Here is a 16,921-nt window from a genome sequence, read left to right as displayed (position 1 = left end):
TCTGGACAGTAACATTAGCATAAATATCTGTCCAAGTTTGTACAATCTTTGTCTTTTAATTTTACGTAGTAAAACCTTTTGTCAGACTAAAATATGAAGGATGGGGTTGGATATACATACATTGGAGCTTTTTTTTTTAGTTTCTTATTGGAATGTAGTCGACCCGAAGGGCCCAACATATTATTGCATCATGGTGGACAACATAGTCACTGAAGAATATGTTGTACCAAAAAATGCTAGGGAGGTATTTTGAGTGAGGGTGGTTGGCCATCTCGACCTCTAAGCAATAAATAAATAAAGCTTTTAGCAACTCTGCCGTCAAATATATGTTATGAAAGCAATGACGGAGTCAGGATTCAAAATCCATTCGAGAAACGCAAAAACCCGATTTTTGAAGGAAAAAAACTGTGGAATTTGCTAAAAAAAATCTCCTCAAAAGTGAGATTAAATATTAATCTGTGTACATACAAACTCCATCATTGTTAGGTCGATGAACCTGGGTGCATGTCCCCCACCCCAGCCCACATGGATGTTTCCTTGTAAAGTCGATTCACCCTCTTAGCTTTAAAATCATATTACTTTTACACGCTATATTGTCTTGCGACGGTTTACCAACTGAGTCCCAAATGCAATATATCCCATAAAATTAGCAATCCACAATTGGAGGGAATTTTAAATCCTATCATGTCTTTCAATAAAAACACGAATTATACATGCATATAAATTCGTTTTGCAATATATCCCATAAAATTAGTAATCCACAATTGGAGGGAATTTTAAATCCTACCATGTTTTTCAATAAAAACACGAATTATACATGCATATAAATTCGTTTTGCAAATTAAATATTTAATTTTCAAAACTAATCGATTTTATAGCTTCAAAAATTCGCTTTGTTTCTCCATCTCGATTTCTAGGTCCTAACTTTGGGTCCACGTATGTGCTTATCATACACATACATCAATATCGTACACCACTATTGAATTTAGAAATATAGAAATGGGCAGACATGTTGAATTGGGTTAGCAATGTTGGATAAAGGCACAGAAAAATGAACCATGCCTTTATGTTGAAGCACATGACATGCCTAAATCTAAGTGGAAAGGAATGTGATTAATAAATTGTCAAGTTTGCCACATTTTAATCTCAATAAATTCACATTCAAAAGCAAAAATAATACAAGAGATTTCTAAAACCACTATTCCTCACACATAGAACATATGATGAACATATACTCAATGTGTATTCAACTGTTACAAGAGATTTGATACTAACATCTTTATGTTGTACCTGGTATAATACACAAATCATATACGACGACGAGTTACATCCATAACATAAATTTTTGGTGATACTAAAATGTTCCTCTACGACAATCACAAAAACTATCTTCCACCTGGAATAATCGAATCCTAAAAAGTTTTCCTCATTCGAGATACAAAATACAATAATGTACAACATTTGGCATTCACCAGAAGTTGCTGAGAGAAATCATGACACTGGATCAATAATGAACGGTTTTTTATAGCTGCCTACCTCGATGCGTGAAGGTTTTGGATTTCGATTTGTAGTGTTCTGAGTTTTTCCTCAATAGCCGTTAGCTCATCTAGAGTGTCCGAAAGTTTGCTTACTCGATCTTCAGCTACCTCTTGATATGGTTTTCCAATAAGTGTGACAAAGTTCTTTAAACTGTTTGTAGTCTCCAAGAGATCATTTTGCATTGCCTGGTCAATTTGACGTGCCAAGGCATTAGCAGTTATTTTCACCTTATCTATAACCCGTTGCCTACTGGCTGGAAAATTTGAAATCGCCAACAGGCTACATTTGCAAAGACATTATATCAGTATTTGACATAGAATACCAGATGAGAAAACAAGACGAAAAAAGTACTGACAAGGCCGCACAAGCCCAGATGGAGATGCAATGTGAATCATATATTCTCCATGAACGCAAAAAAATGTCAAATTCACCGAGGTTCAAAATATGATAAAAATGTAGGAGGAGTAAACCAAAAGAAGAGCAGACATTAATACCGCAAACCATGATGATAAAATTTGATACATTTTCGCAAAAAAACAACAAAGACATGGACTTAATGAAATAAGTTGATCACATGCCATTACAGTACAGTAATAGTTACTCTAGAAGGATATGCAAGGAAGCAAAAGTTGATAAGAAACCGAACATCGTAATATAAGATACAAAATCTTCATCAATCTCAAAGTCGCGATGAGTTTGAACATGATTGCTGTACTTGCTATAATCCATGAATTATATAATGCCATGTTTGAGGTTCCAAGGGTCCTACGTTATTTTTTCCAAGATGTATGGCTTAAGAAATCCTACAGCTCTATCGGGAATATCAATCCTATCATACACAGATGTCATGTTCAAACAGGGTTAGATATCATGTATTTAAAATGTGAATGGCAAAAATAACCAACTTAAGATATGAGGGCACAGAAAGCATTGAGAAAGAGACTTAAACAAGGAGAAGGATTACATACCCTCCCGCAGAGCACAGGCCCAAAGCAAGGAGATCTTCCAAAGTCGTACTCAAGACAGATGTCAGAAGTGATGCAGATAGACCAGCTACCCCGAGACCACCAACGGTGCCCACAAACTGAAAAGAAATAGAAAACAAACCGGTAGCTAGGCTGAGCCCTGATATATTTTCAAAACTAAAAGTCTTAGCAAGTATAATCAGAGTGAAATATCAAATTAAAGAAACTACATTAACACGACCACTAAAAGCCAGAAAGATATGTACTGATCAATTCTGTACATATCTATTCGGAAATCAGATGCTGCTTTAATCTACTTCTGGAGATGAGACTTGATGAAATATGGAAAAGATCCAACATACATGTGAACTTACCACTTCACGCATTTCTTGATCCAACAGTTTAGAAGCAGCGGCACCACTAAAATCCTCCATCACACGCCTGCCCAATTCATGCTTTGTGCTTAGCAACTCACTGGCCTCCAGTTGGGACTGAATAGATGGAATAATAAGCGAAGGCCATCTTTTCTCAAAAGATTCTTTATAGAAGTTTCCTTTCCCAGCTTTGCTAGATTGCAACCATGTCACATATTCCTCGAGTAGTTTCTAGATGCCACCAATTTTTTTTCACAAATAGAAATGAAGAACTAGTATGTTAGATGTATTAAAATGATTTATACACAGACTAAAAGTGTAACACGGTTCATCAATTTAACTTGAATGGTTAAGAAAATCATATTACCACAAAATAATGCCAAATAGTTTCGACAAAGCATTATTTTCACATCCCGAGGAACGAAAAAATGGGGAAAGAATATAAAATTGCATGGCGCATGGACGATAAAACTTGTAACAAAAAATTGATAGTATGAGATTAATAAAGATTTATTCAGGGACAAGAGCTTGTCTCATCTGAAAACTAAATCGGAATCAGACAGAATAAACGCCAAATTAAACATAGGCGAACTGAACTATATTTTGTAAACTAGTTGGGGCACATGAATAGCACAAAAAGCTCAATGAAACCTCAAATTAAAAAATCCTACAGTCCCCAGATGTGCCAGTGGTGGTATGAGAAGGCATGGGTATCTTATTAATACTAGAACTATACGAACTTATCTACAAATGGACAGTGCCGAAAACTTCAACTACCATGAAAACCTCAAATAAAAAAACCTAGAGTTTGGATGTGGCAGTGGTATAAGACGCGAAGAGGTATCTTCTTAGTACCAGAACTGTTTAACTACCAGTAGAAGAGTACCCACAACTTCAACCACCAAAACAAATATACGCACTTACTTTTACTTCTGAAACAGCCGGGTCAATTATGTCATTTTGAAGCCTTGAGGTAGCTGGCATCTGAGAATATTTATCTCCTTTGAAAACGTATGAAATGGCAACGCCGAGATTTGACAATCGCAAAGTTGATTCTGCAAGTTTGATGGCACGTGCCTGTGTTGTATCAATCTGCATTTGTTTGTGCACCCAAGAATGTCATAATTAATTTTCTCTAATTCAAAGGAAAAAAAATAGACAGCACCATGGATGGTATCATACCATAGACAAAATTTGTCTCTTCCAAGTTACACTCTCGATTTCCAGTTTTGATACATACTCTTTTACACTTTTTAGAAGATCGTTCACAGACACCAAGTCCAGTTTAGCTTGCTGGCACTCCTCCCTGACAAGTTTCTGACAAGCAGTGAGCAGTTGTTCAGCAATCTGAACTGGGGTTTCAAGCTTAAGTTTCATCCTTTCAGTTCCTGCCCCTGTTGAGGAATCCAAAAGTTGATTCAAGTACTTTTCAAGTTCAGAGAAATTACAGGCTCCCTGAAATGTAGTCGTCACGGATTTTTCTTGCTGATCTAGACCACCAGAAGAAGCAGCAAGTTTTGCTTCAAGCGCACTTCGTGCAGATACAGGGAATAAGGATATGTGCTCAGAATTCAACATCTTTTTAGCATTTTCCTCAATGAATGCGACAGCTTCTTCAAGCTGCACCAATCGTTCAAAACTTTAATAAGTGGAAGCTACTGCATTAAGTTCAACAGTGACTTCTTTCTAGTTTCTCCAACTACAAGAAAAACATTCTTGTGACTTGATATAAACAACTGAATTCAAGATAATAGTTTGAACCTCATCCGCATTTTGATACAAGTCAGATTTATTCAGCACAAAAACAATTTTTTTCTTCCACTGTTGAATGTAACGAAGAAATGTAACCTGAAGGACAATACAAGAGAATGGCGGATTAGTTCCACAGAGTTAATCGGATAAACTATAAGGATGAAGGAACAGAATGGTAAAGACATGAAGTACTTCTCAGAAACACGAGAAATGACTCAAGTACATGAAATCACCAAATTGGTCAAAAGACAGATAGAAATCCCAAAAAAATAAATAATAATAAAAATCATAAAACGTGAAATAATGTTCATATAATCCAATAAGGGCATACTTTATCAAAACAAAACAACATAAGTGACAACCAGACGGAACTGACCGACCATTAGATAAAGTTAGAATCACTTGAATTTTTTATGAAAACATACTACCATCAAAATAATGATTTGTTCAAGTCAAGCAATTGGAAGAACATAACACTTAGCTTTGAGAAATCTAAAGGTGGCAGTATTAAAGCAAAGCTACCTAATTCCATGAATAATTCTAAGAAAATGCATCATCTGACATCTCAAGCAGAAAGATTCATTATTTACATGTACAAATCCAAAGGATTAAATTTCCGACAAGGATAAAAGTGGAATTAAAAAAAATGCACCATTGAAGTAGCAATAATACCTCACTTTCAGTCAGTGGGCGATCAGAAGACATAACAAATAGAAGCAAATCTGAACGTGGCACAAATTCTTCTGTGAGCCGTTGTTGTCTTTGCAGAATCACATTGGTTCCAGGAGTGTCAACAATTATCATCTGAATGGGTGGGGAGATAAAAGGAAGTACACAAAGAGCAAAATTTTAGGAAACCCTGATAATCATCTCCATGATACAAGAATAGGTCACACCACTAAATCAAATCAACAACACATATGCAACAGCTTCAAATTAAGGGCTCCTTGCGAAAATTAAATCAGTTTTGAAGCACATTTGATAGAATGGTAGACAAGCATGATAGGCAACACACTGTATAACCTTAAGAAGAAGTGAATGCCGAACCTAGCCGATCGAACAATTTATAAGAAAGATGTTTGAAATTATATATTTAAATAAAAAACAAACATCCAGCATAAATCACTCATTAATCCATATATTAATTATTAAATTCCTACTGAAAGAATTTAAGAAATGATTTACAGCAAACAGAATACAAGATTAAAAGAAACAAAAACTAAAACTTCATCTAGAAACCGGACAACAAATCCTCTGATACAAAGCACAGATATCCTCTTTAACAACAGAAAATACATATACCAGATTTCTTCCAAAAAAACATATATCAAATAAAATGATGGAATAGAAAGAAGGACAAGTACGTGGAACTCACGTCTTTAAGAAGTGGAGCCGGTAAATAACACATTAATTGACCATCAGGATGCCTTTCACACTGTTCCTCTCCAGAATCCGATTCAGAATAACGAAGAAAGGTGAGTTCATTAGTTGTAGGAACAACCCCATCCTTCAAGTACCGTTGCCCAAGAAAAGCATTTATGACACTGGACTTTCCAGAGTTGAACTCTCCCTGTTGATGTTAAGAAAAAAGGATTATCATTTTAACTCCTCTTGGATGCAAATCAAAATAAACCGATTAAATGGTAGATAAACAAGATATAAGCCCTTACGATGGGGGAGAGGGACAACATTCAAGGGTTTTGGGGTGGGGTTTGGGGAGGGGGGGAATTCCAATGGGACTATTCTGATAAATTTCAAACTGATTAACATACTTCCCAAACTAGCACAGAGCTCAGATAGCCTCTCCACTGTAGGGAATTATAATTTATATCTTTCCCATGCCACGTTGATTATCACATTAGAGTAAACACCCTCCAACGAACAAGAAAGGAGAATAACTATGTTGAGGCACAATATGTTCCTGGCATGGTTCTAAAATTAGCCAAGTGCTAGTCGGGCGCCAGACTAGCGCCTAGAGCCTAGGCCGCCTAGGCGGGGACTAGGAGTCACTAGGCGGATTCCACAGTATCAAGATAATTGTAATAGTTCTTAAACTAAATTTCAGCCCAAATTTTGTTAAAATCCAATTGCCACCTGGTTCATTCCTCTTATTTAAGGCGGATCAGAATAATTGATGCAAAAAAAATCAAAATAAAGAAAAAAAATTACCTTCAGGGCGTGGTTTGATTTTCTCAAGTGTGCAAAAGTAAAAAGACAAAGAAGATGAAAGTAGAGTGTTAGGGCAAGCACAAGCCAACAAATCGTGGTTTTAATTGGGCTTTCAATCCCAAAAAATTAAAAACACGAGCCTATAATTCTTTCTTATGTCATATTCTAGTTTAATTCGGCTTTCAAAAATTAAAAGCCTAAAAAAATTTCCCAAAAAAACTTTAAATGCCTAGGCCCGCCTTGAACCGCCTAGACCCTCCTAAGAGCGCCTAGGGACCCTTGCCGCATAGGCTGGCCGCTTAGAACATTTTTGGTGCTGTCAAGCGGCCCCTAGCGCCTCGCCTGGGCGACCGTCTAGCCAAAGTTTTAAAACACTGGTTCCTGGGGTGTTCAAAAAATAGGGTTTATAATAACCAACATAGAGGAGAAGATTAGGCATCAAAAATATATATATATATTTAGGTTCAAAATAAGGTAAAAAAAAACCATCATGGGGTGTACAAACATGGGGTCTAGAAAATCCGTTATAAAGGCTCCATAATTATGTTCCTGCCTACTGGTAGCAAATAGATTGTATGAACAATATATCTAAGTTCAAGTTCACCAAAAAATATAGATTACCACTCAGATTTAAAGATGGTCAATATTCTGCATATCAAGCTATAATTCATTCCCCCGAGGCTAAAGTGTAAACCGAAAATAAAACAACAAAAAGAATCATCAAAGAGACAACCAAAATATGTCTAATAAATGAAACTGACTTTACACTTATATTAATGTTAGGCTCATGCTGCGGTCCTTAAATACTTGAAGTCAAATTAAGAGAGATTGAAGTATAAACAAAAACAAGCATCTTTTTAAATCTTCTTTCGAAAATGAATAATAAAATAAAATAGCCAATTCACACTTAGATCCTATTAGCAGAAAAACAAAATATTATTTGAAATCAAGAGCTAATACCCATGCACATCCGCTGAACCAGAATTGGTTGAAATTCAGCACACAATTACCACTATAACCAGTAAAAATGGCTCATCTAGTTGAGAAACAGCATCCTTGAGAAGCGAGATTTCCCCCATCTGTCATTAAAGCCAATACAAGAAGTTACATATACGCAATTGACATAATTGGTGAAAAGAACTTTATCTGAAGACCAACTTCAGCTACAAAATTACTTAGCATAAGATGATCACCAGTGGTGTGGCTCTTTGAATAGCATCTATAGCTTCAAGCAAAATTGATCTCTCCTTTTCTATAAACTGTTGCTCTCTCTCTTCCAACACTTTAAAGCCCGCAACTGTCTTCCTCCCAGGTAAGCCATTCTCCGTATCCAAAGTTTTGAGCTCGTCAAAGCTTTGATTGTTAGTCTCCACCTTAAAATTATTCCTCGAACCATATACACGGAAAAAGTGTTTGTTCAGGTCATCTTCTTTGAACAAGTTTAACTCACCCACCGAAACAACTACACCACTAGCACCTAATCTTAGTAAATCTGAGGCTTTTGTGAACGACGTTCCATAAACAAATGAATCAACCATGACAAAGACTGGGATTTTCACACGCCCGTACACAGAGCTCACTAGCTCTTCTGGACTTTGGCCAGACTCAACATTTAATATAAGAAAATCAGCACCCTCGAAATTTGAAGCATCAAATGCAGCATCATGCGTCTGGACGTTTCTTCCAACCAAAGGAAGAACCACTGACTCATTTTTTGCATCCATCATTGTATTCCTTGCCACTATCGTAGGAAGACCTATCAAATGAAAAACATATGACAACGATAAGATGGTGAGCTCGCGGTGATAATAAAATAACCATGGTAGAAGTAAGAAATTCAACAAACATGTACAGATTCATCGAAATCAAGGATTAAGAAGAAATGCACAGACCTTGATCAGAAAGCAAAACGCCACTAGCATTCACTGCAGCAGCAATATCCACGCGCTCGTCAATCAACAAATAAGCGCGCTCCCTAATAACCGATTTCAACAAGCACGCAGCTTCGTAAAGCCTCTTCCCACTCCCTCCTCCACCAGTAAGCACCACAATTCCCACTCTGTCCGCAACAGCATCTTCAATGACATCAAGCACCGCCGTATTGTCCCGAAACACATCATCAGAACTCAATCGGAGCACGAGATTCGGCACTTTGATCTCCGGACGCTTGTATCCGCCAGGGAAAAGAGTTCTAGGAGGATTTTTGTAAACAGAGTTCGAAATGAAAGTCCTCCTGCCACATGAAACAACGCAATGAGCGGAGAAGTACGTCGAGGTACTCGTAACAGTTGGACGGTGGCGGATTTGGAGTTTAGGATGGGAAAAGAAAAGGTGCCGTGCGAGGTGAATGGAAACTACTAGCGGGGAAAGTGAGGAAATTACCATGGGTGGATGCGGTGAGATGCGGCGGACGGTGGACGAGGGAGAGGGGGGGAGGCGGGGCTTTAGGAGCTGGGGATTGCAGGAATCGCATTCAAGGGGTGTGATGAATGAGTGTGCTATCTGTTTTATCCAAATTGAATCGCGTGTAAAACGATATTAGAAGATGGTGGGCTCCACTCGACGGTTTGGGCCGACCTTATCGCCAGCCCAATTAAAATGGGTAATAATATAACAACTTAACATACAAAAGAAGATTTCAAACTTATGTGGCTGCTGGGATTCGAGCCCAGGTCTCCACGGCCACAACGTGGAATTCTCACCACTAAACTACAGCCACTTCATGTCTATTTAATGCTGAATGTAATTATTTAATACTTAAAAAAGAACACTTCATTTGGATAATATATATATATATATATATATATATATATATATATATATATAAGTTTATGCGTTAGCTCTCTGCCACTAAAAATTTATATTGTTTTTGTCTTTAAGATAAATAAACATATTTTCATTTTAATAAATTAAACATGGCTTGGCATTTCACTAGAAAAGAGAACATATCCATTCCAATTAACGATCACATACTTCCCACCCAACAGGAACGTGACACAGTGACTACATATTTGTAAACTGAAGCAAAAAGGCATTCTCGTATCTCCAATCCACATAAAACCAACGAAATTCTCAGAAGTTCAATCGCGAATCAAGAAACCAAATACCAAGTGTGAAAGAATCAATGGCCATTGCTGCTGCTGCGTTGTTCTCTAGTTCCATCTCTTCTTCTACTTCCTCTATCTGCCATTTCTCACACTTGTCTCTCTGTCTCTGTTCCTTCATTTAACCCTCTTTCCTCTTCTATCTCCATTTCTCCATCTTTTCTAGCTCTCTCTGCAAAAAGTTCTAAAAGGGCTTCTTCTTCAACAATTTCCCAGCCATTTACGGTCAGTGGTGAGCATGCAGTCATTGGTTTCTACTTCGCAAGGAACTTCTGGGCTCTGGCCACGATGTTACGATCTTCACCATCGGTGAGGAAGGGTCGGACAAGACGAAGAAGCCTCCTTTCAACAGATTTTCAGTTGAGGATTGTCTCGCACATAAGCAGAATGATGTGTTATAGATTGAAACGTGAAACATTTGACTTGGATGATTTTGTGATGGGATTTTCGTGTTTGTCTCCTGATTTTGCAGGAAATTGTGAGTGCTGGTGGCAAAACCGTGTGGGGGTGAAGCCGGTGGATATTGGCAAGGTATTGGAAGGTGCTGTATTTGATGTGGTGTTGGATAACAATGGCAAGGATTTGGAAGCAGTGAAGTTCGTGTCAGAATGATGATCATTTCATCCAAGCAAAAGATCATTCTAAGGAAAAACAGCATTAGTAATCTATTTTGGGTCCAACCAAGCAATCAAGAAAACTACAGACCAAAATATTAGTCCATGGAAAGTACGTACGTATCTTCTAATATCATTATCTATTCATAGGCCTGTAGCAGATTGGGCGAAGAGTTGTGACGCACAACAATTTTTATTCATCAGCAGTGCTGGGATTTACAAGACAACAGATTAACCTCCTCATGTTGTGTAAGAAAATAATTCTCGATGCATTGCTAAAAGAAAGTATTCCAGGTGTTTAAAACCTTCAATCCAACAGCCACACTTAAAAGGTCCTATACATTATGAATTGAAATTATAAGGTTCTAAATGACAATTAATTATGAGTAATGATGAGGAAAAGTCTCGGTCTCTTTTTTTCTTGGCATCCTCCTCCGCTTCTTTGTGACTCAAGAGACCATATTTTCTAGATCAGATGGAGGGAGTCGCGAGCATCAGTCTTGAGTATTTTGGCTCGGGGGCCATAACTTGACCGACGGAACCGAATTCCCATCTTAAAATAACCTGAAACTAAACACCGTAACATTAAAACTGCGATCGTCATGTATATCTGCCACATGAAGGAAAAAAACCCAAAAATGCATTTCTCAATTACAAAATAACAGTCAACAAGTTAAAGTTGAACCGTTTTAAATTAAGATTGTCAAAATCAAGAACCACGTATCAAGCTAATAAACTTCAATATTCTAAGGTGATGTCAAATGTAAACGTCCATATCAAACCTAGAAGAAACTCGAGTTGCTAGTTTTAACAAACACTTCTATTTTGATATAATCATAATTATTATGATGTTTAATATAGGAACAATCGACAACCTAAACATAGTAACATGGAAGTTTACTCAATAAATCGCACTTGAATTTAACATATCTCGATATCATCAATGTCCAACGTTTAAGTAAGAGAATAAAAATAGATAGAGTATTGTGTATGTTTAGAATGACTGAATATATGAAGAATAAACAATGACTGAAACCTAATATTTATAGGAAAAGAATCACTTTGTAAGTATAATTTTTTTATTGCTAAAACTCTGATCTTTATAGAATTATAAATCTGTTGAAATCATTCTCATGTTGCACTCTGGATTCTCAAAATCTTAGATAAGGTTAAATTAAACCTCCATGAGACTTATCTTTGTGGATGACATATCGACGTATCTGAACAAAACTTTAGTTAGTCCAAGTTTTCAATGGAAGCTGCGTTCGGGAGCTCGGCCAAAACTTTCTCAATCGTTGCGATGATACATGCTGAGAGGTTGGATAAGACTTTTCTGAGAGGTCGGCCACGTCTTGCTGATCGACGAGATTATGGCATTATGGGAGGTCAGCTGGAGTGAGCTCCCGGATGACCTCTCAACGAAAATAGAACCCAAGATGGGTCTCTAGATGACTTGATAGATCCGGATGAACATGGTGACTTCTTAGTGAACCCTACCCATTAATATGATATCTCGGGCTATCTGGTTATCTTTTTAGTGAACCAAAACCATAGTCATTAAGATGATATCTTGAGCATATTTTTTTTCAAACTTTCGAGAATGAACTGAGTTTTTTATAGGTATCAATTTCTCTAATCATAAACCACTCATAAATCTTTTATATTGGCAATATTATTTTTGCATTTTAAGAATGAAGTTGAGTTGATCCAAATAAAAAAATCCATAAAATCATCATCATAGGAGAGAACCAACTTGCTCAATCAATTAGACCACCGACACAATCGCCGTAATTGTTTCCCTCTCATATGGTTATTCTTTATATATATATAATTATTCTGTGAATTAGAAGTTCCATGTGAAGTGTTTAATACTTAAATAAAGCTGGATCCCTTCGACAAAAATGTATACACGTATCCTTATAGATATGTATTTACGCAACTGTACGCATATTAATTACTTGTTAATTGAACGAATCTACCTTCCCGGAGGATAGAGTGGTCCAAAGGTTGATGCTTTTAGATGTTAATAATAACTACTATAGCTATTCAAGAACATGGAGAATCTGCGTCAGGAAAATTTTCTGATGTGGAATACTGAAATCGAAGATTGAAGTTGCAGATCTCGTAAGAAGTTAGTGTGAGCTATCCTGCATTTTCTTGAATCTTCTTGAAAATCATTTTGTTTTTCTCTCAACGGGTTATATGGTTTGCGAATCATTTGGCTGGGGTTTCTTAATTTCATGGAGGAAAAGTGGATTTTATTTTCTGATTTTTGTAGGTGTGCTTGAACTGGGTAGTTTTGTCTAAAGCTTTTTAATAATTTTCTGGGTTTTTTGGAGGCCCTTTGTTGTCGTGTAAAAGAGGATGGAGATAAGAAAAGATTATGTTCTTGTTTGTTCTTCACTGGCTTTTTCCCCCTTCAATTTTTACGTGTTTTCTGATTCTCTAGGCTTCTTTGTAGGTCTAGAGAAATGGGCAAGTCTGCCTGAAGCTTTTAATAAATTTCTGGTTTTCTGGAAGTTTTTTGGTGACCCTTTCTTGTTTGGTGTAAAAGAGGACGGAGATTAGAAAAAAAATTGCGTTTTTGTTCGTGCTTCATTGTTTTTCTCTAATTTTATGTGTTTAATGATTCTCTACGGCTTTGTAGCTTAGTTGTATGGGAAAAGTTTCTTGGTGTGTATTGGATCTACTAATTTGTAGTTATCTAAGCCTCTTGATTCATGCAAATTCTCCTTGTCAATGTGAACATTTGTGATCACTTGATTCAAGGAGCAACATTCTTGATTTAATGGCAGACATATGAACTTTTAGGAGTAGAATGTGATTTGGTGTGTTTTGCAGCACATAACTTACATTTTTATAAAAAAAAATGCAAGTCAGGCAAGGGCCACGGACTTCCATCTGTCTGAATTAGCTCTGGCCAATGTAGGCTGAGCTGCTGATAGAACAATTAGCCGCAACTTGTAGTGATTTATTTTCGGCGGAGCTTTTACCGCTCAAATGCTCTTTTTGATTGTGTTACCACTCATATTTTGGCCCAAACCATGTGATTGTCTGTGATTATTCAATTTCTGGAGTGTAGCAATTAAGCTCAAAATTGTTGCATAGGGTTGTTATCAAATCTCGATTTTGTTCATGATATGCATATGGGCCCGCACAAATCATTCTTGTCCCAAGAATGAATTTTTAACTTCGTTAATGAATTAATACATCATATAGCAGGGTCAATGCAGTGTGATTAATCAGTTTCAACTTTTGATCACTTCTCGTAGAATTTGACTTGTTTGTAGTATTAATGAAGAATCTATTCAATATGGTCATTCATTGACTTGTTTCCAAAAAGGGTATAACCATTCTATTCTTTCCTCTTAAGTTATCCCCTGGCATATCTAAAATTGTATCTAACCCATGTCCCTTATTAATTTTTTGATTCTATTTGGTTATCAAATCAATCAAAATGCAACCGTTCATTAATTTTGCCATATGATGTTGTCAGATGCTGACTGGTTTCTCTTTTCTTCAGTTTATACACGAACTAGTTCCAGGAAATGGGAGCTTTGGCTCCTGAAACCGAGATTGTATTCTCAAATGATGATGCGATATTAGGACTTAAGGACTCGTTCAAGGACAATCGAGGAAATCCCAGAGTTTTATCACTTCTTTCAATGTTCTTGGAGAGATCCGTCCAGAAAAATGAAAGAATACTTGAAACCACTCAGGTTAAAGATGTTATAACCATCTTTCACGGTCTAAGAGCCCCTTCTCTAAGCATTCAACAATATATTGATCGGATTTTTAAGTACTCCTGCTGCAGTCCTTCCTGCTTTGTTATTGCTCATATATATGTGGATAGATTTATTCAGCGGACGAATTCACGCTTAACTTCCCTCAACATCCACCGACTTTTAATAACCAGTATAATGGTGTCTGCAAAATTTATGGATGACGCGTAAGTTATACAAAAGCATATTTCTGTGTTAAGAAGTATCTTTGGATTCATCTTCTTTTTTTTTTACTTTGAGGGCGACAAAGACTCTTCCTGTGCTATCTTTATGGTACAGCAATCGATATGGTACTTGAATTGCAGTAATGGTTAAAAGATCATATGCATTGTTACCGGTAATTATTGCTTTTGATATAACGGCCGACACCTCATTTTATGTTATGAGCTATTAATGCAATCATGATTGAATCAAGTGTTTGGAAAGCTGCACTAAAACTATGTGGATTCTAATCAACTTTCAGGTTCTTCAATAATGCATACTACGCTCGTGTGGGAGGCGTGAGCACGACAGAAATGAACAAGTTAGAAAGAAGATTCTTATTTGCTGTGGACTTCCGACTGTATGTTAGCGTACAAACATTCGGCAAGTATTGTTCGGTTTTGAAACAAGAAATAGGAGTCATCGAACGCCCGATCCAAGCATGTGGGGTGAAAGATAGCTGGGGAAATAAAGACGACTCCTCTCGTTCTCAGGTCGATTGCTAGATGAAGATTTCCTCGAGGTTGGACCATTTCTATACAATTGACGACATCAAGAAAGTAAGTCGAATGCGAAACTAGCTAGTTATATCCTGAGTGGTCAAACTTTGTGATCATACGTAAGTTTCTCTATGGTGTCCATTCTTTATTATTGTGTGGGTTATAGATTGTTTGATAGGCCTTTGTATGTTATCTTGTGTAGTCCTCGCCGTAAAGTGTGCATTATTTTTACCCATATCGGTGAATCGATTATTTAATTTTCATTTTTCGAAAGAAGAATTGCTACATGGTTGGGGAATTGGTATGATAGATACTATGATGTTGCTTATCGTAGTGTGATTTAGTGCATGGTCAATATTTCTTTTATCGAAAAAAAACGTACGTAAAACTACAGTGAGATTATCTCGTTCCGTAAAACTACGCCATTTTTTCAAAAATCCAAAATAGTACCAAACATTTGTGCTTTTATTTGTTCAAAAACACATCAACCATTGAACAAAGTCCACCATCGGTTCTTGCTGTGCCTGGCGACTTTTTAGGCACCGGGCATCCACTATCTTCGACTTTGTTCTTGCCATGCCCGGCAACTCCCTGGGCATCGAGAGGAACGTCTCGGGCATTAAAATACTCTTTGTATTGCATAATATATCCGTAACTGAATCAAGCGGTACCGAATATTATTGGACCGACTGGTTTATTACAGCCTAAAAATATTAAAATTTTAAATAAAATGAGATGACCGAATAACCCTACACGTATGAGACATATGTTGAGATGTAGTCTACAGAGAAACTCACTAATTTCTAAAACTTTCTATAGGCCCAATCTATTTAACGGGCTAGCTTAAGGTAGGTGGGCTTTCAATGGGGCTGATGCAAATTATTTAATTTTCAGTCAAAGGTAATTTTAAACTTTAATGCAAAAGTCAAATTCAACTATTCATATTCTTTTAAAACTACTCCATTGGCCAAGGATCTTAGTGACAAAAATAATGCCCTAAAACATGAGATCTTGGATTCGAATCACACTTGTATGGGTTATTTAGTCAGATAATAAGAAACAATATCACCCTTGTATCTTGAAAAAAACTATTGTATGTGTATTATGGAAGATACTGTAATTTTAGAATTTTAAAATCCATCATATGATATTAAATAATAAAATATATTTGATAATATATCACATCAATAGTTTTATTATTATATCCACATCACATTTATAGCAAAAATGTAAATATATTTTAATATAAACTTTTTTTTTCCCAAAATCATCGAATTCAAAAAAAAAATGAATTAAAAAAACCAAAAATACAAATTTTGTAAGAATAGGTCTTTTGTGAGACGGTCTCACGAATCTTTATTTGTGAGAAGGGTCGATCCTATCGATATTCACAATAAAAAGTAACGTTCTTAGCATAAAAAGTAATATTTTTTCATGAATGATCCAAATAAGAGATTCATCTCATAAAATACAACATTTGAGATCGTCTCACACAAATTTTTTTCATTTTCTAATATATTTAAATTCTAGGTCCCTGGTTAAGTAAAAAAATAAAAAGTTCTAGGTCCCCAAAAGAAGTGTCGGTGATGCACGAATTGCAATACCCTTCTACGGCCTTTGGAGTCGCCCACCGCTTATCTGCATTATTTGTAGCCCCTACCACTTCCCCTCCCACGGTGGCGCAACCCCATTTTTGCAATTGGAGCAAGTACAATAATATATATGCTGAGGGAGATGGATGTCGGTATATAACTCTTAATAAATCCAGTATTTCTTTTTCATGCATCTGATTACAGATTTACACTAGTAACAAAATATACAGTTCTGTTTGAACAAGTACTTATAAAATATTTTATAAAAGTATTTTTTACAAAAAAATATTAAAAGTTGTTTTAAGAACAAATATGCATTTCGACAACGG

The 16,921-nt window shown here is 36.4% G+C and overlaps 2 protein-coding genes, 1 long non-coding RNA gene and 1 other non-coding gene across 9 annotated transcripts; 2 read left to right on the top strand and 2 right to left on the bottom strand.

The window, feature by feature from the left end:
* Positions 1-1,209: 1,209 nt before the first annotated feature.
* On the bottom strand, positions 1,210-9,266 carry LOC140804068 (probable transmembrane GTPase FZO-like, chloroplastic). The gene is made up of 11 exons (XM_073159955.1): positions 8,692-9,266; positions 7,993-8,555; positions 7,810-7,878; positions 6,006-6,200; positions 5,303-5,434; positions 4,640-4,726; positions 4,061-4,498; positions 3,803-3,970; positions 2,879-3,109; positions 2,508-2,623; positions 1,210-1,818 (listed from the first exon to the last, which is right to left on the bottom strand). Exons 1-11 carry the CDS (start codon positions 9,182-9,184, stop codon positions 1,533-1,535), a joined length of 2,778 nt encoding a protein of 925 aa, XP_073016056.1. The 5' UTR covers positions 9,185-9,266; the 3' UTR covers positions 1,210-1,532.
* Positions 9,267-9,446: 180 nt separating this feature from the next.
* TRNAH-GUG (transfer RNA histidin (anticodon GUG)) lies at positions 9,447-9,518 on the bottom strand. Its single transcript has one exon. It is a non-coding gene; the product is annotated as a tRNA-His (tRNA).
* A 211-nt stretch (positions 9,519-9,729) lies between these two features.
* Positions 9,730-10,765, top strand: LOC140803819 (uncharacterized). Its single transcript, XR_012111936.1, has 3 exons — positions 9,730-10,262; positions 10,376-10,499; positions 10,668-10,765. It is a non-coding gene; the product is annotated as an uncharacterized lncRNA (long non-coding RNA).
* A 1,602-nt stretch (positions 10,766-12,367) lies between these two features.
* LOC140804067 (cyclin-P3-1-like) lies at positions 12,368-15,326 on the top strand. 6 transcript variants are annotated; one of them, XM_073159954.1, is made up of 4 exons: positions 12,368-12,641; positions 12,979-13,062; positions 14,041-14,466; positions 14,763-15,326. In XM_073159954.1, the coding sequence occupies exons 3-4, from the start codon at positions 14,066-14,068 to the stop codon at positions 15,004-15,006; spliced, it is 645 nt and encodes a 214-aa protein (XP_073016055.1). In that variant the 5' UTR covers positions 12,368-12,641; positions 12,979-13,062; positions 14,041-14,065; the 3' UTR covers positions 15,007-15,326. The 6 variants fall into 6 exon arrangements, with proteins under 6 accessions (XP_073016055.1, XP_073016053.1, XP_073016054.1 ...); XM_073159952.1 differs by having other exon boundaries at positions 12,368-12,648; XM_073159953.1 differs by having other exon boundaries at positions 12,368-12,654.
* Positions 15,327-16,921: the final 1,595 nt, after the last annotated feature.

This window comes from Primulina eburnea, chromosome 10 (assembly GCF_022965805.1).
Source record: "Primulina eburnea isolate SZY01 chromosome 10, ASM2296580v1, whole genome shotgun sequence".
Taxonomy (NCBI): Eukaryota; Viridiplantae; Streptophyta; class Magnoliopsida; order Lamiales; family Gesneriaceae; genus Primulina; species Primulina eburnea.
Note: the sequence above shows the minus strand (reverse complement) of the source record. Positions and strands in the feature narration are given on the sequence as shown.

Coding starts and splice junctions, on each gene's coding strand:
- LOC140804067 (XM_073159954.1), top strand. CDS start 14,066: ATGGGAGCTTTGGCTCCTGAAACCGAGATTGTATTCTCAAATGATGAT. Junction 14,467..14,762: donor GCAAAATTTATGGATGACGC/GTAAGTTATACA, acceptor ATCAACTTTCAG/GTTCTTCAATAATGCATACT.
- LOC140804068 (XM_073159955.1), bottom strand. CDS start 9,184: ATGGTAATTTCCTCACTTTCCCCGCTAGTAGTTTCCATTCACCTCGCA. Junction 6,201..7,809: donor CATTTTTACTGGTTATAGTG/GTAATTGTGTGC, acceptor TAACATCAACAG/GGAGAGTTCAACTCTGGAAA. Junction 2,624..2,878: donor ATCAAGAAATGCGTGAAGTG/GTAAGTTCACAT, acceptor ATTTCTTTTCAG/TTTGTGGGCACCGTTGGTGG.